The sequence below is a fragment of the Perca fluviatilis genome, chromosome 9, assembly GCF_010015445.1.
Source record: "Perca fluviatilis chromosome 9, GENO_Pfluv_1.0, whole genome shotgun sequence".
In the NCBI taxonomy this organism is placed as follows: Eukaryota; Metazoa; Chordata; class Actinopteri; order Perciformes; family Percidae; genus Perca; species Perca fluviatilis.
Window position 1 is genome coordinate 28,146,644 of NC_053120.1, and position 24,487 is coordinate 28,171,130.

At 41.8% G+C, this 24,487-nt stretch overlaps 1 protein-coding gene across 2 annotated transcripts; it reads left to right on the plus strand.

Moving 5' to 3' along the window:
* The first annotated feature begins 9 nt into the window (after window positions 1-9).
* Window positions 10-23,012, plus strand: si:ch211-129c21.1 (uncharacterized protein LOC563087 homolog). 2 transcript variants are annotated; one of them, XM_039811751.1, is made up of 15 exons: window positions 13-142; window positions 7,986-8,160; window positions 9,693-10,205; window positions 11,567-11,709; window positions 12,781-12,843; window positions 13,208-13,306; window positions 17,746-17,845; window positions 18,172-18,282; window positions 18,468-18,619; window positions 18,838-19,010; window positions 19,282-19,438; window positions 19,549-19,771; window positions 20,836-20,951; window positions 21,280-21,499; window positions 21,594-23,012. In XM_039811751.1, exons 3-15 carry the CDS (start codon window positions 10,097-10,099, stop codon window positions 22,361-22,363), a joined length of 2,436 nt encoding a protein of 811 aa, XP_039667685.1. In that variant the 5' UTR covers window positions 13-142; window positions 7,986-8,160; window positions 9,693-10,096; the 3' UTR covers window positions 22,364-23,012. The 2 variants fall into 2 exon arrangements, with proteins under 2 accessions (XP_039667684.1, XP_039667685.1); XM_039811750.1 differs by lacking the exon at window positions 7,986-8,160 and having other exon boundaries at window positions 10-142.
* The last annotated feature ends 1,475 nt before the right edge of the window (window positions 23,013-24,487 follow it).

The following is a 24,487-nucleotide window of genomic DNA, read 5'->3' on the forward strand; positions in this document are numbered from 1 at the left end:
TACCGCTGCGCTCCCTGCAGGAATCAGACGCGGCGTGAACGTTACAGGTGTAGGACAGAGCGCCGAGCCGGGATCCCAGGCAGACAAAAAAAAATACAGCAGCAGTCTCAACGGTTTCTCATGTAGATCCTGAAAACTCCTGGTGAGTCTGATTCGGAAATATGACATGTGACTTATTAACTTGTTTGTGCGCAGGTTTCTTTCCCCCAAAGGCTTATTGTTTTTTTTTTTTTCCACGGAGCTCGGGCTGGTTGTGGGAATTGGTTTTGACAACCTGTGGGGTTGAGAGGTGCACACACTGTTAACTTCTCTGTCTTATCTAAGATTATAGGATATATCTAATAATAGCAGCCGAAAGCTAGACTAAGCAGTAGTAGGATATGCGTTTAGGCTGCCGCGCAAACACTTCCCCACCGCAGACAGACAGGGAGACAGACAGGGAGAGAGAGAGAGACACTTGAAGGGTTGCTGCTGGTAAAGCTTCAGGGCAAGTGGCAAAGCGGCGGATAATGTGGTTAAATCCTGTGGGGGAAAATGCTTGGACCCACAAGCCAAACTGTATTTATTAAACTTAAGTAGACTGCACAGATTGTCTCCATTACAAACCCGGGGACAAACCATAGTTTAAAATGTGCAAATCTCTTAGTAAATAGTCCACCAAAAGAAACCGCTTGTGCATGTAGAAATGACCCATTTTAATTTTGTGTATCATTTTGGAATAATTTGCTCAAAGTCTATAGAGCTACATTATTTATTAACCAACAGAACATTTGAACTTGCCTGTGTTTGCATTCTGTCTGCAGTGTGACTGAATTAAACTGAATAGCGTAGTATGAGGTTAACGTGATATTTTAGGGTGTGCAGTTTTACGGATGGTGAGAATTACAGCACATGATGCATGCGTGCGTGTGGCTGAGCGGGCAGAGGATATACTAGTTGCTGTCAGTGCACTTGCTCAGCTGTCATACTGCAGATCAGTGGGGTCACTGGGTGTCAGGGCTGCACACTGCTACACCACACAGTACACTAGAACTCTGTGGTCTCTGAGCTAGACATGATGCCTGTTTCCTTTGTCTTTTACTGTAAGCTATACACACACACACACACACACACACACACACACACACACACACACACACACACACACACACACACACACACACACACTTACTTACTTACTTACTTACTTACTTACTTACTTACTTACTTACTTACTTACTTACTTACTTATTTGTACACAGTATTTGGAGTGACTCCAAAAGTTAAAAGAAATCTAATTTGTTTCCCCTCGATATTAAGTGTTAAACAGACTCCGAAACTCACTGGATGTTCACTGAACTCCTGCTTCATATGGGTTTACATGTCAACCAGCAACAGTGGAAAAAAAAACAGAGCCTGACAACTGACAACGTTTTTCACAGGTCTTCTACACAGGTGAAAAACAGTGTGCTTTAAATTGCAGCATCGCTGACGCACATGTTAAATAAAGGGTGTTACTGCTGTTGTTGAACATATGAAGGCTTGTCTTCTAGTAGCTCATAATCAGATAGACTCAGATGGTCAGTAAAGTGACTTAGATAAGTTAGAACCACAGCAGGAAAAATCAGTTTAATAGCTGTTTATGGCATATGATAGGCTGACATTGATTTTTTTAAAGATAATTTTTTTGGGGCTTTTCCCTTTTTATTATAGTGACAGTGGACAGACATGAAAGGGGGAGAGAGATGGGGTTAGACACGCAGCAAAGGGCAGCAGGTAGGATTTGAACCTGCACCTCAGCCAACATGGGGCAAACGCTCTTACTGGGTAGCCACCCCAGACATGGCATTTTTAAGATTTGTTTTTATTTTTTTATATGCATATCTGGTGCTTCCATGGTTATGCTGCCATTTTCTACCTATATATATATATATATATATATATATATATATGTGTGTATATGTAGAAAATGGCATATATGTATTCATATATATATACCTGAATACAATTCATATACTGACTAGAGCTGAAATTATTTTCAATAGCTGAATACTGGTTCAAGCTAAAATAGCAAATGTTCCTTTGTGCAGCTTCTCCAATGTGAAGCTTTTCTCAGGATTAGATTAGATTAGATTCAACTTTATTGTCATTGTTCAAAGTACAAGTACAAAGACAGCCAAATGCAGTTTGCGTCCAACCAGAAGTGCAAAAGAAAAAAGCAGAAAAGTGCAAGGACAAGGACAAGAAATATATTGCAGTGTTATAAGAGCACAATAAATATAACTATGTAATATGAACAATGTATGAACTACATGTATAGATATGTGCAATGTAGTAGCAGTGACATTATACTAGTAGTAAGAATAATATAGATATAGATATATGCAGTGTATTAACAGAATATATAAAATTTATATATTTATTCTGAAAAGCAGAATAAATATGGGTATACTGAATGAACCATATAGACAGATATGTGCAGTATGTACAGCTATGTGCATTGTGGTAACATTATAAGAGTAGTACCAATAAGTATATGTGCAGGATTAATAGTATGAAGAGCAGTAGAATATGGCTATGTATAGTGAATATCTTTTGGTTTTAGACAGCTGCTCAGACAAAATGAGTCCTCTGAAGACATCACCTTGGGCTTTTTAGAAGTTATGGTGGTCACTTTCTACTGTTTTCTGACATTTTATAGACCAAAAGATCAAGAACATAACCCCCATAATAAATACATATTGAAATGATGGTTAGTTGCAGCAGCCCTGGTATTTACTCTATGAAGTTGGATACAATGTTATTAAATCAGTTCATTGGTTTTGATTTCAAATCCAAACTGAAGTGCTCACCACATTTAGTTTTCTTGGGTGTTCCCATCTGTCAGTAAACTTGTCACACAACACAGGTAGGCAGAGATGTTTGGGTGTTCATGTTTTCCTTTTGTGCCCCAGCTCCTGCTGAGACTTGCCTGGGTGTTTTTTTTTCTTTTCTGTGTGTATGTGTGTGTTCAAGCGTGCATTTACACTCCGCCAGACTTGTCTCATTAATGACAAGTGATTTGTCAGAGCAGAGAGAAAACCTCTCATTGAACAGGTTGTTGCATTTTTTTTTATATTGTTGTTCGCTTAGTTATTATCCATTAGCCTAACGATGCATGTGGTAAAAGGCTTAAAAACTACACACACAGCATTTTATTTTTTGAAGTATTGTTTTCAGCTAATTACAACTCTCCTGAACATTGCATGCAAACAAAAGGTGGCCAAGCACTGTCATTATGATAAAATAATGGCTTGTCTTAGCCGTCTGAGCTTGCAAAAATATAACCCGCTGCTGAACTGGGGTTTGTTTTCCAGTGAATGTTTCACAACACAGTCTGTGACACTACAAGGAGTGTCAAAGGTGAGCAGCCTCCCACAACCGGTTTCCTGATAAGGCCCCTGTGATGGAATAGTGTACTACAGCACGCTCACCAGCCAGCCTGTCAGTGGGCCACTCAGCATACAACTTGACTGGCACTAGGGCTGAACGATTAATCGTTTTCAAATCAAAATCGCGATTTTTAAAGAATGCGATTAGCTAACTGTGAAGACGGCGATATTCTATATAGATGATATCAATATATATCCTCTGTTGCCGCTGGGAATTCCGCGGGATCACACTCTTTTCGGGCCGGATGTCCGTTACTTTCCGCTTATAGTGAGTGCTGTATGACTGCTGGCTGTGTCTATGTTAGTCCTATGTCACCTGCCTAGGGACTGCAGATGGAAAAGTAGTTATTTTTACTAATCAAATAAACCCCCCCCCAAAAAATACAGCTAGCTAGATTATCTATCCAATCAGAGTTTTATGTTTCACGACTAAAACAACTTTTGAACGTACACATGTTCCACCAAAACAAGATCCTTTCAGAGGCTATTTTGCAGTGCCACCGTGGCTCCGTCCGGTGCTTAGCGGCGCGGCGCCCATGATGATGTGATTGGTTTAAAGAAATGGCAATACATTTTCTCCCATCCCGGAATGCTGTGTGGACTAGCCAGACGCTCCTCCGCAGCGCTGTGGAGGAAGGTCTTGCAAAGCAAGACTAAGACCGTGATTAATCAAATGTGTTTATTTAGTTATATGTTTAGTGTAACATTTGGGTTAACATTTTTTAGTCCTGTTTTTATTATTATATTTACTGTTTTTTCACAAGATAAATGCTGGAATAATGTTACATATCACAGATTGTTTACAGAAATGTCCAATTTTCAGTGGATTTTTCATTTATTTTTTATTACTTTATATAACATGATTGGAGAAGGTGCAATATGTATATTATATAATTGAACGGAGGCATATCAGACATTTCAGTTTACAGGAAAGTGCTGATTTGTTTATTGGAATTGTTTTTGTACTATAACTATAGTTTTGTGATAAATGTTCTGTGTTTGACTGTTCAATGTTCCATGCTTATTTAAAGAAAAACACTTATTGCTGGCAATTCATATCTATGTTTTCATGCTTGCATAAGAATATAGAGCAGTTTTGATAGTGTATCATGTTAATGTGCTCCATGACACGTTTTATCTATTACACAGTGAATATTGAACGTTTTGAAAAAAAATAATCGCAAATCGAGTTGTAATCGCAATATCTGGCAGAGAAATTGTATTTTCTTCATCGATTTCCCCCCCCTCCCAAATCGTTCAGCCCAAGCAGGCACACAGGCTGGAAAACAGGCACACTGGCAACAAACTAGTCAGCCAGTGACTCAACCAGCATCAAACCTGTAGACCAGTTAGTCAGCCACTCAGGTAGCCAGAGGAGGCCTCACCCATACAACACAGCGTAGTGCAGTCATACAAATAAAGACGCACACACCAGAACCCGGTCCTATGCAGTCAGGGCTTACTCCAGCTGTTTGACTGTTCACATGACTTTTTGGATTTGTTATGACTCACAGTGATGACAACAGTGCGCATTTCTGTGCATGTTTCAGACACCGCTGTTTTGGAGGTTGTAAATTGTACGCATCATGTAGTCGTAGTGAGAACCCCTCGTAGAGAATTGTGGTGGAGGCTCCTGAACAGGCTATAAATACCCTCATGCTTCAAGTGGTTGGAGTGTTTGGAGATAGCGCTGGAGGGCTTCTTGGACCTATTGTAATAGTTTATGTGCAGCCTTTGCAACCCACAGTTTTTTATAAGTGAAAACCCACCGCCACGGTGCTAACCTTTTCAGGATTCTGCTTGGCGTAAAAGTGCATGTGGGAGATACATTTTCACATTAACATCTGGAGATGTAAAGAGAAACTATTTACGTCACACTTGGTGGTTGTTCTGGTTTTTTGTAGAAGCTCATCTTCCCTGACGCTGACTTTGTGGTTGCTGTATTTACATGCAACCACGTAGACAATGTTTCATAATGACTCTTCATTGTATGCAGATACTGTCCTATTTTTGTCATAAACAATGCCATTAATAAATATTCCACTTCTTTTATAATGTGCCTGTCATGAGTAATGAGTAACGACAGCCCTACAGGTTTTGCTGGCTGTACAGGAATCAGCATTGATCCCGCATAAACAAAAGACAGAGCTGGATTTCACAACATACCCTTTGCCTCAGTGGAGAGCACACCTAACTTGATGGTGGTTTATTATTATTATTATTATTATTATTATTACTATTATTATTATTATTATTATTATTATGCTCGCTAGTACTGAAAGAGAGAACAAATATGTTCTAAACTTCAATGGTTTATGAATCATATATAATGTAAGGACCCTTTATACACAATCTGCTGAAATCCACCAGCCTTCATTAATGATTTACTTGTATTAATAAATAAGCCACTTTGTAAAATGCCATTAAGTCTGCAGCTATCAATGCTAGTGCACAATTAACAAATAGATTTTGGCAATGACGTGAGCCTTCCTCCATCAGGTAAATGGGTTCAAAGGTCCATGGGATGGTCCTTCCTGATTCATTCAAAAGAACAAAGAAGCAGCAAAGGTGGAGGACATAGACACGTACACATGGGATCTTAATCATTCCATCCAAAAATAACTTTTATCCATGCATTTATTTCATCCAATGCATTATTATTGTCATTGTTATAGGGATAGACCGATTATGTTTTTTTGGCAGTTTGCAGATTATCTGTATCGGCGTTTTATTTACCTGATAACCGATAAAGTAAAGTCCATCCCTCATTGTTTATATGGAAATCATAAAGCTGCACTAATCCATTTTTTTTATGAGCAACATATCAAATGTGCAATGTGAAGGGTGTTCCTCATAGTGACAAACCAGAACACCGAGCTCGGCAACTTCCCTCAGCTCTATGGAAAGTTGTAGCTTCTTTTAGCTAGTTGTTTTGGTTTTCTGGCCTGCAAACTGCTCGCAGCAACCTTGTTGCTAGGCAGCCGCAGCATGCAGCTTTTATTCAGTAAATACATTCTAATAAAGCAGACTGATCGCATAAAGTGGTGTGTTTGACACGCCAATTCGTATGCCACGTTATCAATACACATAATTGCTTTTTAGCGTGTTTATCAACGCCGCTCAGCCGCCATTGACCTATATTACGTGTGACTTTTCGCCGTAGCGAGTAGTATGAAAGGATGTCATTCTTTTTTTTTAAGCCTTCCCCAATGTTTCTTTCCTAAACCCAACCGTTTATTGTTTTCCTAAGCGTGTGACGTTGGTCACCGTCGTGTTTTTTTTTTTTTTGTGTTACTAAAGACTTTTGCAATGTTCTTTTCCTAAACCCAACCTTTTTTTTTTTTTACATCTGCTGTATACAGCGTAGACCTAGACGTGGAAAGCTCAAAACGTGTACAGATAACACGCCATTTGGCTTTAGGAAAGTGGCGTGTATGTTTACGCAAAGTCATGATGCCATATTGCAGATGAATAAAGTTACTTTAAGCCTCCTGTCCAGCACCAAATGACTGACAGACAGTCAAAGTTGGTGAAGAAAGTGGAGCATTTAGTAGAGCTGCAGAATATGAGGAAAATATGCAATGTTGTTGAATTTTGTCAATAACTATTTTACTTGCAATAAATAAAGAGATATTAAAGTGTACTCAGTTCCTTAGTTTTGCACAGTACCTGTGCTTGTGCCATGACATCTCTTCTGTATCCAAAATATGACAGCTAGATGGCTGATGTGCTATTTGTTTTAGGCACCAGTTTCGTCTGCGCTCATCTTGTCACACTTTTCTCCTTCAACAATGCAGTGTAGTACTGCAGCACTAGTTTAATAAACCTCACTCGCATACATGCAGATTCTGACCAATCAGACAACGAAGTAGTGCCTACAGACAGAATGTAACTTAATAAGTTGCTACTATATTTTTTTTCTACTTTCACAATGCGTTTATTGCGCGAGTTGAGATGTCGATGACGATGAAAAACCTATATGTTGTGCAGCCCTAGCATTTATCAGCTAAAGAGACACATTTTTGCCTGTGGAGTTGACCTGAAGTAGAGTAAATATTTGACTTATGTTTTTCAGGTGGCCAAACAAACAACTCTAAATGAATGGTATTGTTGCTCGGTGTCTGCTGGATGTGTCAATAGGTTGCTAAAATGTTCACCGTTCGCCAATACATTTACAGTGTAAGGTGATAGATAATATGTCAAGTGTTATTTCATTCATTCATGTTAAATTGCTTGAAAGAGGTTAAGATTTTTTAACGATAGAAATCTCATGCTAAAAAAAAGACTAGAAAAGAAAAAGCAGCTGTGTGCCACTGGTGACTGATAACTTTACTAACTGTAAAAACCTCAGCTGTGCATCCCCCCAACCCCCCCCCCCCCACACACACACACACACACACACACACTGGCCACACGTTCACATGTCAGTGTGTGAGTGTGACCATGGATAAACCAAGGAGAGAAACAGGGACAACTGCTGCACGCTTTTATTGTTATAGTCATACCTGTCTGTCTGCACTGTTTGGAAGTATCTGTCAAATGCTGTGAAAAACAACCTGCAGTCATTTCATTCAGCTGTAGAGCTCAACCTACAGCCCCACCCCCGCACCACCACAACCCCCCAACCCCCACGCCACCCCCCACCCTCACAGCCTGAGGGGGGAAAGGATGCAAGACATCGGTGCTCTGACAACAGATGAGCAGTCCTGTACATGCAGCAGCTCGTCCCGCTGTGTCAAGTAACAACAAGGTGGGAGCATGGCAGTTTGTTGCGAAATGCACATTAAAAACTGAGGTTGTTCAGAGGCACAAGGGAGCGAGTACCTGGCTGTCTCTCGAGGAAATTTGGATGCTGTCATTTTTGCTTTCTGTCAACAGGCGAGGGCTCTGTGGTGTGTGTCTCAAAGGATCTGTGCGTCTCTGTGAAATCTTGCTGTATTTTCTTCTCTGCGAGCTAAAAAAAATCTAAACAACACTTGCAAAGCAGCTGTGTGGTGCGGCTGCTTTTTGAGCAGTGTGCACCAAAAAAAGATAAGAGTATAGTTTTTACATTGCGAGTCTGCTCTTAAGTATGCTTTGTGTGTTATTCTGAGAAAAAGTGCCTTGATGAATTTTGAATGAGGCTGCGCTGCTCAGTTAGTCAAAACAGAAAGAAACTCGCCAAAGAAGTGGTAGGTCTCAATTCAGCTTGAATCCCAGGGTAGGGATGGAGCGCTAAAGCAATGAATTGGTGTGATCTGCATGCATGCCCAAACCTGAACTGATCCCCGCTGCCACTGAGCCCAGAGGAAGCAGGTTCTTATCAGGGAGGAGGACAGGAAGAGACAGAGAGGGGGGGAGGAAGAGAGAGTGGGGGGTTGGTGGGCAGCATGGCAGCATTTCACTTGACATCAGTTTCCTCTGTGAAGTTTACAGTTATGACTTTTCATAGTTCTGGCTAAGTGGTGCTAGACTTTTCTGATGTAACAACAAGGTTATATTTGTCAATGATTTGCACACAAATCTAACCACTATTTTTAACAGTAAGCCTCTGATACAAAATTGGGTGAACTCTGGAGATTGAAAGACATATAACAGACAGGGAGAGTCTAATGAAAACTGCTTTACATTGCATTATGGGAATTGTAGGATCCAGTGTTGTTGGTGTCATACAATGCACTGAAAGTCAGGATATTTTGGTCGATTTTGACCGTTGTGAGTAGGGCTGGGCGATATGGAGTAAATCAGATATCACGATATTCTTGACCAAATACCTTGATATCGATATTGTGGCGATATTCTAGGGTTGAAAATTGGTGCTTTAACAAAATATCTAGATTATAGATAAATAATCATCAGTAATGTGGACATAATGTCTAAGTGGGGAAAAGGCAAATAATAGAACAGCTAGAACAGGCTGGTAAGTTCAGTAAAGTATCACTTTACTGTAATGCAGCTTTTAAAACCAGTAAAAGACAACAAAATCTAAGACGATATCTAGTCTCATATCACGATATCAATATAATATCGATATATTGCCCAGCCCTAGTTGTGAGTCCCCCATTTTAATGAAAGTGCAACGCTAATTTGCTGGAGTGGCCCTTTATAGGAGGAAACTTATGGTCAGTTCTCTGGTGAAAGATATGAATGATCATCTGATGTCTATCTTTCATTCCTGCTTATTGTCAATTGACTGCATATATTTTCATTTTGATAATTATATGAGGTAATTAAAAAAAATTTTTATTATATTATCCACTTTGTCTTTTCATGTCATGGGTATCTTTAATAATTCTTTCCTAGATATGTCCATCAAGATGATCTCCTCCAGTATTCATCACCAGTAGCTGGGCAGCATGGCTTCTGCTCCTCCTTCAAGAGAGGACACCAGTAGCTCATTAGCACTGCGCTGGAGGCTAACGCCGACATAGATACACAACCCGCAAGACACCGACTTCAAACTGAACCGAAATCAGGCTGAGCTGCACCCTCCCCCCACAGACCTGGTTAAACATACTTATGAACTGCCTTCAGAGGATGACTTGTGCCAGAGTGGCACATGTCCAGGACAGTGACATCACCACAGTGTGACAGCGGCAACATCTGTACTGAAACCTTGGACCATGTTCTGTCTCTGATCGGGTGCTTTGGTGGCAGAGCTGGACTGTGCAGCTCTTCCGCACTTAGACAAACCTGGACTCTGAGCCATGTCTTTTCTCTCAGCCCTGAGCATCGTCTGTGGATTGATGCTTCATGTTTCATTTAGTGCACTCAACACTCACTACTGTGTCCCACGAAAGACCGTCCCCTACCAGAGTAAGTCACACATTCACAATGCTTCCCCACTAATATGTTGTGGGATATGCGTGTGTTGGTACAGGGTTTCTGGAATATTTACTATTCGATTTCACCAGTAAATACCAGAATTTGTGTCAGTTTAATAATGCATTTTAATATTTTAACCACTGTGTGTGAACAAGCAGTGCAACTTTAACTTTAGTTTATGTGCTGGCTGGGACAAGCTTATAACCAGTGGTGTAGTCTAATGTATTGTAGTGGGTATACTATATATTAGGGATGCACCGAATCCATTTTTGGGGTTCGGCCGAATACGGAATCCACTGGTTAAGATTCTGCCGAATACCGAATCCTACTCCCATCCTCAGTCCATTAACACAGTAAACACATTAATGGAGTAAACAAATGGTTAACACCAGTTTTTAGCTGCGACTGCCCTTCCTTTGCCGTACCTGAAGTTGCTGCATTTTTGGCTGCTGTCTGTAGATTCCTTCATGCACAACTCGTATTCTTTCGGATGTTTCATACGCAAATGTTTTAACAGCAGCGATGTTGTGTATTGTTTAGGGTCCTCGCCACCACGAGACAAATCGGCATTTCAAATTGAACATGTAGCTCGACTTGAATCCCCTTCTTTTGACTGAAAGTACTGCCAAACTACACTTTTTCTGCTCACGAGTTCCATTTTCCCTTTCTCACAGCCTACTGCATTGAATGGTCCACCTATTACGTCAACAGCTTCCCGTAAAAAACATCAGCGTCATTACGTCGACCAGCGTAGCGCGCATAGTGCCAGCATAGGGTTCGGTTTGGTGGTTAAAAATTCTATGGTTCGGCAGAAACTGAACCCCGTCAAAAGCCCAATATTCGGCCGAATCCTGGATTCGGTGCATCCCATAATATAATTATATTATAATATATAATATATATGGCCTACTGTATATATGGGCCAGAATCTGCCTTTGGGGAAGGGGGGACATATCATAGTGGGGGGTCTGGGTGTTCTCCCCCAGGGAAGTTTTGAGCCTCAACAACTTAATTTTCTGTATTTGGATACACTTTTATGCACCAATTTACGGTGGAAATACCTATATTTAGCCTATGCGAAGAAAAAGAACACAAATGACAAAATATATCAAAAATATAATGGAAAGTATGTTGTATGTGTGTCATTGAGCATTTTTAAGTGGGTATATGGAAATCCTGGAGCTTTCTTAGTGGGTATACTGCGTGATACCTGCATATCACGTAGACCTCACCACTGCTTATTACATTTCAATGAGTTTGCTTTTTTTTTTTTGCTGTTGGAGCATTTTGCCAACTGCAGAGAGTCACAGCAGCTAAAATCTAGTAAGTAATGCAGATGCTTATCTTTTTAGACGAGCTGAAGTTGTTCAAAGAAGAGGGGATCTTCAACTACTCCACCATGCTAATGAGAGACGACTTGGGTGTGCTGCTGCTGGGGGCCAGAGAAGCCGTATATGCTCTGGACATCGACAACGTATCGGTCAAAAAGGCTGCGGTAAGAACATGTGAAAGATCTGTTTCTAGAGCATGAAGGTCTGCCACTCTGTTCTGATCAGCCAGCTGTGTTCTGTTATGAAGCCGTTGTAAAATAAAGCATAAACACACATGCCTGCAGAACAGTTACATATTAACATGCAAATCCTCTTTTGCTAGATTAAATTGTTGTTCATTAACTTTTAATTATTGCAGATTAAAAATTGAAGATTTATTGAACATTAATGATATGTTATGGTGATTGAAGGCATTTCATCAAATAACCAGTAAGCCACTCAAGGCCGGAATTGTCTTTCCATATCATGGATTACAGTATATCAGATGTTTCTATACGATTTTGGTTTATAATTTCTTAAAATTAGGTCAAGTCTATTTGTGAGCCCACATCACAGTTGGGCGTGGTGGTGTAGATGTAAGTTATGAGCAGTTCAGTTTAAGATTTTTCCCTCAGCATGTCTAATATGAAGGATTATTTGAAGATTGACAAAGTGAGTGTATCCAGTATTTCACAAGAAATAAAGCAAAAATTGAAGAAAGTTAGAAAAAAACAAATTGTGCAACAGAAGTTAACAAAAATGACATTCTTGTACCTTTTTAATCAGTTCATGACCCCTCAGACTTATCTTGGTCACAAGCACATTTCACTAACATTTCATAATCACTTCATGCCTCCATTGGGTGTATTCTTTCTCTGCCCGCTTTCACTATTTTCAGAGAGTGTATTTTGGCTGAAGATTGCTTACAGAAACGCATTAGATTGCATAATGAACTGCTCTCACATCAGCACCCAGTTCAACACGGTTTTCTATTTGCATGAGGAATGTGAATGAATAATGATCTTGTTGAACTTTAGAGACAGCAGTCTGTTGATTTCAAATTGTAGTTAGACAGCTAACAGTCACAAGTGAAGAGGGACAGGTGTCCCAGCCTGCAATGAACTGACTGGTCTTGACGTTGGATAAACAACCAGATGTGTTAGGGTAAACGGGCTACAGCTTCACTGCCGTGCTGTGGGTTGCGACACCATTCTTATGTGCTTTGACAAGACACTTTCCCTCTGTTGTTGATGCAGGTGTATTGGCGAGTTACCGAGGAGAAGCAGAGGGAGTGCTGGTACAAAGGAAAACATGCTGAGGTTTGTGTAACGTCTTACCAAACAGAGCTTGCGTACGCTAACTTTTACTTCTTAAAGGATGGCTAAAAGCATTTTACTTCCCCATGCAGTTTATATCTGTGCATTTGTAGATCATTTATATCTTTAGTCTCTATAGTCTTTACACAGAAGTTTTTTTTTCTTTGAAGTGCTTTTGCTTTCAGCTTTATACTGAATGCCCAAATAAAGGCCCAAGTAGAAAATGTACACAGCCTTGACCTTTCGGTCACCAGCTCAACCCCAGGCAGCCGGTGCAGTCGGTGTATGTGCGAGGCATGTTTGTGTTTTTGCGGCTGAACTAACAAAGCTCTGACCTTGGCATTCTCTCTGCTGGATCTCGTTGCAGGTGGAATGCCGCAACTACATTCGAACCCTGCACAAAGTGAATGACACCACAATGTTTGTGTGTGGCACAAATGCTTTTAGCCCCTCCTGTGATTATATGGTGAGTAAACTGTAGAATATGGAGTTGGCTTAGAGGATTTAGTAAATTGTTTGTGTATGCAGGATCTCTGTTGATTAGCTGAGGCGATGGTGGTGGTGGTTTGAGTCATTCCAATCATTTGCAAACCCTTTTCCTTTACTTTGATTATAAACTCCTCATTGGCTTCAATGCTCCCATTTAGAGGGATAGTTTGGATCTTTTGAAGTGGGGTTGTATGAGATAGATGGATACATAGATAGATGGATAGATCGATTTTTATTGATCCCAAAAATGGTTGTTCTAGCAGCAACATATCAGACACACAGCACACATACAGAATATACACGAAATAATAGGATATAATATACATGAAAGGATAAATAGGATAGAATACAAGAACAAATATTCACAACAATGAAGATAAAAAATTCAAAAAAATACATACTGGAGAATGTACAACATATATACAAGTTAGGAATAAAAATGTACAACTACTTAAATAGTATTAATAAATATGTAAGTAAACCTGTGCAAGTTGCACTTAGTGCAGTTATGATGTATAGTGATGTATATGAGTCTTATCTAACACTCCGTGATGAAGTGTTAAAAAGTTGTATTGCCTGTGGTAGGAATGATTTCTTGTAGCCGTCAGTGCGACATCGAAGCTGTCGGAGCCTCTTAGAGAAGGTGCTCCTCTGTTGGACCAGTGTGGGGTGGAGAGGTTGGTCGGGGTTAGCCATGATGGATAACAGTTTGTTCAGTGACCTCCTTACCACCACAGCTTCAAATGTCTCCTGTTTGCAGCCAATAACGGAGCCAGCCTTCCTGATCAGTTTGTTCGATCTGTTTGTGTTGCTGGCTCCGATGCAGCTGCCCCAGCAGACTGCGGAGGAGGAACAGAGTGCTGGCCACAACAGACTGGTAGAACATCTCTCCAACATTCTGCTGCACACGTTGAAGTATCTCAGCTTCAGGAAATAGATTCTGCTTAACCCCTTCTTGCAGTGCTGTTGATTTTCCAGTTCAGCCTGTTGCCGATGTTGATACCTCTGTACTCCTCAACCATGTCCACATCTCCACCCAGAATGCAAAGGGCGGGGCGACCTCTAGCTCACCCAGTAAGAGCGTGCGTCCCATGTAGGCTGAGGCCTTTGCAGCGGCCCGGACTCGAATGCGACATGCGGCCCTTTGCTGTTTGTCATCCCCCATCTCTCTCCCACCTTCCCTGTCAATCCACGGTCACTTTGAAATAAAGGGAAAAAAGCCCCCAAAAAATAAGCTTTAAGAATGCAAAGGGTCTGCGGAGCCGTTCCCTTCCTACTGAAGTCAATCACCATCTCTATGGTCTTATTCACGTTCAGCAGCAGGTGATTCTTACCAGTCCACTCCACAAAGTTGTCCACAGCGCTCTGTCCTACTCCTCCTGTCCATCCCTTATACACCCAACAACTGCAGAGTCATCAGAAAACTTCTGTAGGTGACATGACTGCAGAGTCATCAGAAAACTTCTGTAGGCGACATGACTCTAAATTACTGAAAGTCTGTGGTGTCTAAGGTGAACAGAATAGGAGACAGCACAGTCCCCTGTGGAGCCCCTGTACCACTCAACACCACCATCAGACAGAAAACACTCCAGACGTGGGCTGCCTGTCAGGTAGTCAGTGATCCAGGCGACTGTTGACGCACCGACACCCATCAGCTGCAGCCTCTCACCTGGTAGCAGTGGCTGGATGGTGTTGAATGCACTGGAGAAATCCAAAAATGTGATTCTCACAGTACCCGCCACCGCCATGCAGGTGCAAATGAGCTCGCTGCAGAAGAAGGATGACCGCGTCGTCCACTCCCAGACGAGGCTGGTAGGCAAACTGTAGAATGTCCAGAGAAGATCTCACCAGCGGGCTCAGGTAGGCCAAGACCAGCCTCTCCAGCACCTTCATCACATAGGATGTGAGAGCCACTGGGCGGTAGTCCTTGAGGCCTGATGAAGTAGACTTCTCGGGGACCAGGAGAAGGCAGGACGTCTTCCACAGCAGCGGCAACCTCTGCAGGCTCAGGCTCAGGTTGAAGAGATGCTGGAGAACAGCAGAGAGCTGGCTGGCGCAGGTCTTCAGGACCCTTGGGCTGGTGAAGCCTCTCCAGCTGTCCCCTCACCTGGCCAGGTGTGATTGAAAAGCAGGGGTGGGGGGTGGGATGCTTGAAGTGTCTGTGGGGGGAGAGGAAATGTGCTGTAGTGGTGGTGGGAGTGGGCAGACCACATGGGAGTGAGGGGGGAGGTGTGGGACGGGAGGAGGCAGTTATGGTGTGGGGGGGGTGGGGGGGTGGTGGAGTGGTAGAGGAGGCAGGGGATGCCTGTGAGCTAAACCTGTTACAGTAACAGTTCAGCTCGTTTGCTCTCTCGCGGCTGCCTGGTGTTTGTCGTCTTCTACCCCCACACCCGGTGATCTCTTTCATCCCCGTCCACACCTCCCTGATATTGTTCTGTTGCAGTCTGGCCTCCAGCTTCTTCCTGTAGGGGTCTTTACACTCCCTCAGTTTCTCCCGCAGTTCGGCTGTACCTTCCTTAGCTCCTGTCTGTCCTACGAGATACTTATCCATAGTCAGTTTTTTTATCTACAGAAGATGGCGGTCGGCAACCCCCCTGTTTGGAGAAGCAGACAGCGCTTTGACACGGGAGCTAAGCAATTTACTGCTGTAGACATAGCCACATAGTAAAACATACTTTAGTCACCTAAAAAAAAATCAATATCTGTTAAAGTGTACCCTATATTCACCACTTTAACTTGCTGTCAAACAGCGCCTTTTACGACGGGGAACTGAAGCCGTTGTATTGCTCTTTTCAAAGTTAGACTCCTACTGTACTAACCGATCGAGGCAGCAATAGACCAGCAACTCCAGTGTTCTGCAAGGTAAAATTGCAGTTTTTGTCAAAGGAGTCTGGTGGCTTTGAAGAGAGCATAGATGAATATGGATGGATTCGAAATATAGCATATACTTAAACAGATTTTGCCTTTTTTTACATTTAGCTGCTGCCCCCCGTCAACAGCAGTACATTGCCTGCTTCTCTAAACTGGGGGCGTGCCGACCGCCATCTACTGTAGGTACCACACTGACTATGAAAAGATACTTCATACAACCCCACTTCAAAAAATCCAAAGTATTTCTTTAAACTAATGGTAGTAATGCTTCTTTAAGGTCCATACAGGTGGTTTTGCATGATTAAAGGATGAGGTTGGCATTCTATATTTTTTTTATTGTCAGCAAATCCATTGAAAAGATCAAACCTATACTTCCCTACCTCACTACCCTGTATGTGGCATTCCAAGCCCATTTGTTCCTACTGAAAAGTCTATAGAAACGGGTTACAAAGTATAGTTTATTTTATTTATTATTTTTTAAGTCTCAGTGATTTTCTAAAACGCCTCATCACTGTAGTAGACATTTCTCGTACAGGGTAAATAGTGCATTTGTTGGGGACTATTTTATTATTTATTTACAATTTATTTTAGTGAGTATTTACAGCTGCAGGACAGCATATGTAAAATTGACTCAAAATGTCAATGTCAACATGTCAGCCAATGCAACAGTGTGGCTCATTGATGCGTTTTGGGCAACAATGGAGGCCTGTGGCTCATAAGCTATATCATATTTTTCATGGAATTAGTTTACGAAAAGAGAAATATAGAACATCACCTGACTCATCCTTTAAGCCAAACCGCAATCATTGTGGATGGATATTTCAGGTAATATAAAGTACAAAGGCCTTAAGATGCAGTTCCTTTAATGACCACTGTGCTTGTTCTGAAAAACTCCAATTGCATTCAATTAAGAAAACTCCCTTGTCTTGTAATACAGAGTCAACACATTTTCTCAGCAAGAGGCCGTGGTTTACATTTCCTTCTTCTAATGTGCGTCTTGCTTGCGATTAAAGCGAAAAAAGAAAAAGCTTATCGCTTCATAATGGCGTTTGCTTATTTATTTTCTTTGTTGAGTTTGATTGTTCAACAACATCCATTAGCTTATGAATGCAGTGTATTTTGGCAAGGAACTCAAATCTCAGAGGGCTGAGTCTTCTGAACGCATCACCAAGGAAAATTAAATGGTTTCTATGTTCAGAACCACAACTTTTATATAAAAAATAACATGGTATATGTTTACTTTAGGGGATAGTCTATCTCAATAATTATTTAGCAAGATATCATTTGAACAAGAATATAAAACAATTGCCGTGTTGAAGGTTGGAGATCAATTTAAAAACTTGTATTGTCTTATATATAATTGGGAAAATGGTGAGTCATAATGTAAATATATGCAAGTTGGAGTTCATTGGCTAAAGCATGCTAGTCCCAATACTGTTCCTCAATAAAATTGCAGCGTTTGTCTTTATTTTTCCTCTCTCTCTCTCTTTCTCTCTATCTCTCTCTCTCTCTCTCTCTCTCTCCCTCTGCCTTTGTTTCCGACAGACATTTGTTAATGGACAGCTGAGGCTGGAGGGAAAGCAGGAGGAGGGAAAGGGGAAGTGTCCTTTTGATCCCTTCCAGAGATACTCCTCCCTCATGGTTGGTGAGTGTCTGAGTCAGATTTGCTGCCAACGGGAACAAAGCACAGAGTGCGGCCGAGTGTTCAAAGTGCGCCAACAGAAAAGAGCAGCGTATGATAACTGTGTGCAAATTTATACGAGGCCACAAGACATGAGCACCGAATGCAGTTACAAATGTCACCCAATATCTCCACTAGTGCTACCTGCTCACTCAAAATATGTACTAATTAGTCAGAACAAGCAGGTCGGCTGTGTCCATTAGTGCACATATAAATTAGATATTGTTCTAGCTTAATATGAATAATGGATTTCCAGGAATTTTTCCTCACCTCTTGTTCCTGTCCAACAGGAAATGACCTGTATTCTGCTACATCCATCAACTTCTTGGGCTCTGAGCCGGTGGTTCTGCGCAGCTCAGACTTGGCTCTCCGCACTGCGTTTAAGAGCTCCTGGCTCAGTGGTGAGTTCCTCCTCATGAAAAAAAAACAACAACTGCCCATTTAAAGTTTTATATAAAGGTGTGTATAGTTGAAGCAACAGCCACATTACTTATGTATAATGCTTTAATCTAACTGAGGCAGGACGTTTTTAGATTTTTCTGCATCGGTCCTAAGCATTTATTTCATTTTTTTTGTGTGATTTCAGAGCCAAACTTTGTCTACATGGACTTTGTGGGTGAGAGTTTTGGTAGTCCGGATGGTGATGATGATAAGGTGTACATGTTCTTCAGCGAGAATGCCATGGAGTACGACTTCTACAGCAAAGTTGCAGTGTCCCGAGTGGCCCGTGTCTGCAAGGTATAATTAAGTACTATATAAAAACTTGCAGTCTCTGCAAGACCTTTGGCATTTTCAGAGAGAGAGAGAGAGAGTAGGTTTAATAACATTGCTGTTTGAAAATGTGCAAACTTTGTGTTTGGCCTCACGCCGCCTGTCTGACGCTGGTCTGATTGTTGTGGTTGAGAGGAATGTCTGCAGAACTGCACATGACCGAGTGCCTCTGTCTCTGTGTTTAGGGGGATATGGGCGGCCAGCGGACACTGCAGAGGAAATGGACGTCGTTCCTGAAAGCTCGTCTGGATTGTTCCCTCCCTGAACCCAGCCTGCCCCCCATTGTCCAGGATGTCTTCCTGCTTAAGGACGACGACTGGAGGAAGAGCGTCTTCTACGCTGTCTTCACTCCGCAGTCGTAAGTACATACAATCAAATCCTGTAGTTTTATGGCTTAGGGCGGGTGTTGATGTGCATCAAGGTAGGAAGTAAGCTAATGAAAAAGGTGTCTATATTCACACAATTATTGGTCAGAATAAATTTGTCATTTGTCTGATACAATATGTTAATATAAGGCATTTAGAAGTTCATATTTTTTATTTGACATTTGACATTTCTAAATTACTCTCCACAAACATTTGGCAGTTTGCTTGAATAAATGTGTTTGATTTGATTGATTTGGTTTCCAGGAGCTTGTCCCAAGTCTCTGCAGTATGTGCATATAGTGTGTCGGCCATTCGAGATATTTTTAATGAGGGCAAGTTTAAGACACCCGTCGCTGTGGAGACATCTCACGTCAAGTGGGTGATGTACACTGGAGAGGTGCCAGTCCCCAGACCAGGAGCGGTGAGTCTAAAGACGAAGACGTTTGTTGCAGCCAGAAGTGCTTCTGGATATTAAAGCCTACAAGCAAATCTGAAAAACCCACAATTCTGAATTGACGTTTTGTATTTCAGTGCATCAATAGTGTGGCACGTCAAATGGGTATGAATCGCTCTCTGGACCTTCCAGACAAAACCCTCCAGTTCATTAGGGACCGCCCCCTTATGGACGAGGCTGTTCGCCCGCTGACGGGAGGGCCGCTTCTGCTCAAGAGGGGAGCTTTGCTGACTCGGATTGTCGTGGACAATGTGTTGGCGCTGGACAGACAGAGATACGCCGTCATGTTCATTGGCACAGGTAAACTATGGAATGGGATGTGTAACAAAGTAGGTATAATTTTACAAAGATGAACGTAGACCTGATCAGATGTTGGGGCTATTATAAGCTTCTTTCTCAGTTTAGTTTTCTGAATGATTGTTCTGGTTGATTAAACTTAAAGCCCCTGAAAACTTCACTTTATGAGGTTTTTTAACATTAATATGCGTTCCCCCAGCCTGCCTATGGTCCCCCAGTGGCTAGAAATGGTGATAGGTGTAAACCGAGCTCTGGGTATCCTGCTCTGCCTTTGAGAAAATGAAAGCTCAGATGGGCCGATCTGGAATCTTGCTCCTTATGAGGTCATAAGGAGCAAGGTTACCTCCCCTTTCTCTGCTTTGCCCGCCCAGAGAATAAGCTCACCCATGAGAGAGAGACACCATGGCTTTCAAACGAGCAAAGTGGCAGTTGGTCAAGGCCACACACCCACCCTCTACCTTGCCCCCTCTCTCCTCCTCAGTAGCTACAGACACAGAAATGGCACATCCTAAGCAAAGCTCATTATGGGACTGGCTCTAGTGGCTGTAATTCTGCACCAAGGCTGAATTTCGGGAAAGAGACTTCAGATATAGTATTAGGGGACCACTGAGGTCTGTACAAAAGCATCCAAAGAGCACAATGTCATGGGACCTTTAACTCTTAAATTCTCTATAATGTAAAATGTTGGGTTAAAGCCAACTGTTTAAAACTTACAAATTTAACTTATTTATTTAAATTAGGACTGTGTAGTTTGTTCCAGTTTGATCGGCAGTGCTGACAACGTAAGCAAACAACCCCACAACTGTCATCTTGTTTTTATTCAAATTCTGATTGTCTTGTGAAAAACACAAAACTGTTCAGACTTGGACACAAAATAGTTTTTTCACGTAGGAACCCATTGGTTATAGTAAGAATCTGATTGAGAAAATGTCTTTTGGGGATCTTTTTAATGGGAAACTTTTAAAGCCACCACAACATGTGTTTAATCAGTACCTTTTTAGACACACATTTTGTGTAATGTGCTTATTATGTGGGTATTGTATGGCCCTTTTTTTGTCTCCTGATAGAAAACGGTTACGTTCAGAAGGCTGTCAGCTACGCTGGAGAGATGTTCATCATTGAGGAAATTCAACTGTATGAAAACCCAGTTGCTATTAGCATTCTGCGCCTCTCATCCAGCAAGGTGACTCTTAACAGGTTCAATACAGTGGCAATACGGTTTGTTAGCTCATCATTATCATAGGTTATGGTCATTTACTGATGTTTTTTCTTGGCAAATATTGTACAATGAGCTTTATTTTGCATTTATATCTCAATTTAAATATGTTGTCACTATAGTGCTTCTGACAGGCAGTAGAGAGGCTTCAGTGGTAATAAAGATGAAATTGTGTGTGTGTGTGTGTGTGTGTGTGTGTGTGTGTGTGTGTGTGTGTGTGTGTGTGTGTGTGTGTGTGTGTGTGTGTGTGTGTGTGTGTGTGTGTGTGTTGTGTGTGTGTGTTATATAAACATAGGGCCAACTGTATGCAGGATCAGAGTTCGGTGCTATCCAGATGCCGGTCAGTAACTGCAGCCGCTACGACACCTGTGTGGACTGCATCCTGGCCAGGGATCCTTACTGTGCCTGGGACCTTGACACCCAGCAGTGCTCCTCAGTCTACAGCTTATCACCCCCCTCAAGTAATGCAATACAGAGTCTGAAGGAGGGAAACGTCGCACAATGTCCCCAGCCAGGTACATTTACAACAAACAGCTTCCCAGCCCAGTCTTATTCATTAGTGTGCGGGGAGACCAACCCCATGTGTGTCTGTGTTTTTTTTTTTTTTAGATCCAGTAGCAGCTGTGGACGTTACCCTAGTTCCAGAAAACAATATCCAGCTGCCTTGCCAGCTCCACTCCAACTTGGCGCAGGTCCTGTGGCGATTCTCTGACCAAACACTTCACTCCAACAACAAATACTATATCTACAGCGGGGGCCTCCTCATCCTGAGTGCCTCTGAATCGGACGCTGGCCTGTACACCTGTGACTCGGTAGAGCTGATCAACGGCAGAGCATACAACCGGACTGCGGCGGTTTATCAATTACAGCTCTACTCTGGGGCTGGAGCGGGGGACCACACTACTCCTGGCAATCAGGTGACAAATTCCACAAACTCTATTCACAGTCTGACTACAGCTACACCAGGGCTGGTACCTCTGCCAGACGTGGTCAGCGAGGACCCGTTGTCTCCCGAGAGCCTAAGCAACACTAGCAGGGTAACTAATTTAGAGGTGGCGGTGGCTCTGCTCTCGCTGCTTTGTATCTCCCTGATGGGGGTCTTATTTTGGGTCTGGAGTCAGGGACGATGGGGATGCTTCAAGTTTGCGCAGCGCCCCAGTGAAAGCGAGCGGAAAAGGCAGTCAGCCGAATACATGCACATCCCGAATAGAACTTCAGAGATTAAGCTCCTGGGGCCTGAGTCTGGAAGACCTTGCAGTGCCAATAATAATCACTCTGCTGTTGACTTCAAAGGGAACGGGGAGCACCACTTCACACCTATGGCCAACATTTCAAGTCTGGACGGGCTGGGATACATAAATGATGAGTCAGAGATTTGACTCTGCTGAGGTATAGAATTCAGCCAAAGGCCTACAACAGTGCACTAATTATCTTCCTATAGATGTGCTGCTGTAGAAAAGGTCTTCACATTATAAATTCTTTTGATTGGCGTCATGTTTCTCCTTGCCAATTTCCTCCACTGTCTATCATTTCTGTTCTCTGGATGATGATGATGAGACTTATCAGGATTTCTGGTGGAATTTCACTCCAGGAATTAGTTGAAAAGTCATTTTTTTTATATACTGTATGTATTTTTTGTACAATCATATACACTGTGTAATATATTGTGTACAGGTAAGAGCTTTTTTTTCCAACTACTATTTATTATGAACAAAGTTTTTATTTCAGCAATCATACTACTGTAAATAAGATCTTGTAAATAGTGTCAGCAACAGTGAACAAGTAGCAAACACTTTGACCTCTAATTTACAGGCAGATTTCATTTTATGGACTGTTTTATTCAAGACAACATTCATCAGCCAGAGAGCATACTGTCCGGTCTTTGGCTGTGGGGGTAATGATTGACTCTTTTCGGCCGGATGTCCATCACCTTCCACTTTCTTTGTGTTGGAATTCTAAACTCCGGTGGATTTATGAGGACTATGGTTAACTGCTCCTCAGATCTCTGCAGGGTAAATCCAGACAGCTAGCTAGACTATCTGAGTTTTCTGTTGCACGACTAAAACAACTTTTGAACGTACACACGTTCCACTAAAACAAGTTCCTTCCCGAGGCTATTTTGGAGTGGCACCGGGGCTCTGTCCGGTGCTTAGCGCCGCCCAAGACGATTGTGATTGGTGTAAAGAAATGCCAATAAACCAGAGCACGTTTTTCTCCCATCCCGGAATGCTGCGTGGACTAGCCAGACCCTCTTCCGCGGCGCCGTGGAGGAAGGTCTGGTAAAGCGAGACTAATGATTGATCAATAGCCTACTGCTTATTTCAGAGTTGCTGTTAAAAAAATGGACTACAGATTTACCTCTGAGTGAACTCCATACCTTTATCTTCCATAACAAAAACATGAGATTATTTCACTCACTTAACAGTAAACGTTATATATTCATCATTGAGCGTGAACTAGCGTGTCATTGGAATGTAGAAGTGTGGGCGTCAGTGAATTAACTTTTTGCATCAGAGACAGCACAGATAATAATTTGGGTTTTTGGTGTCAACCTTTTGAAAAATGCTGCCCTTGTTGATTATTAAAAAAACTTTATTGGGAGTTTGACTGTCTAGCTGTCAGTAATGATTACCTTCTCTTTAACACAGCTGAGCAGTGAATGTGTAAGTGATGCTGGAAGTTCAACTGACACGCTTCCTTTCTTGAGGTTTCCAACAGATACTCCTGTGGGTTGTGTGACGGGATGATATCAACAGAAAGACACACACCGACTTCAGTTACCTCAGGCGTGTTTTTTTTTGTCGAAAAAGTCTGAGACCAAACTAAATTACAGGAACGTAGCCTGAATCTGCTGTTTTTCACACTCCGTCATTAACAGTGCTCGGAGCCGCTTTATGTTTTATCTCAAACAAGTACTGTAGAAATGAAAGGGTTGAAGTGGGTCTCTGCTCAATTATTCAGCAGTTTATAAGGAAGAGGTTATATATTGACCTTATCAGGTGATAAATTAATAGAATATTGCTGATGCAGAAAAAAGTGTTTTCATGCCTAGCATGGGCATATAATATATATATATATATATATATATATATATATATATATATATATACACACATACATACATACATACACATACACACACACACACTGTGGAATTAAGGCAAACCACTTGCCAATGATTGTTTTCAGTTTCTTTGTTCTAAAAAAAAAAAAAAAAGAGCCAGTGAGCTTATACTGAGTTGTTGAAGTTTTTTAGCTGCCCTCTCTCCAGTTCATTAGCCCTACTTTTCCTCCTGACATTTAATGAGCTCTTACTTTTAGTTCAGGCTGTCTGGTACGTTACCGCTCACAGGCTTCTTTATCGCGCACACAGTTTCTTTGAACAGTTCTTACTTACTTTTCTGAATAAATCAATACGACAGCAGCATCTCTTTGCCAGGGTAAGATATTTTACACTAAGGAGACGAGATACAGAAAACGAAACACCGCAAAAGTAGGCCCCA

Bases quoted from the DNA above. Each gene is read 5' to 3' on its own strand.
- si:ch211-129c21.1 (XM_039811750.1), top strand. From the start codon at position 10,097: ATGTCTTTTCTCTCAGCCCTGAGCATCGTCTGTGGATTGATGCTTCAT. The intron at 11,710-12,780 runs GTAAGAACATGT...TTGTTGATGCAG, and splicing joins TATCGGTCAAAAAGGCTGCG to GTGTATTGGCGAGTTACCGA. The intron at 12,844-13,207 runs GTTTGTGTAACG...ATCTCGTTGCAG, and splicing joins ACAAAGGAAAACATGCTGAG to GTGGAATGCCGCAACTACAT.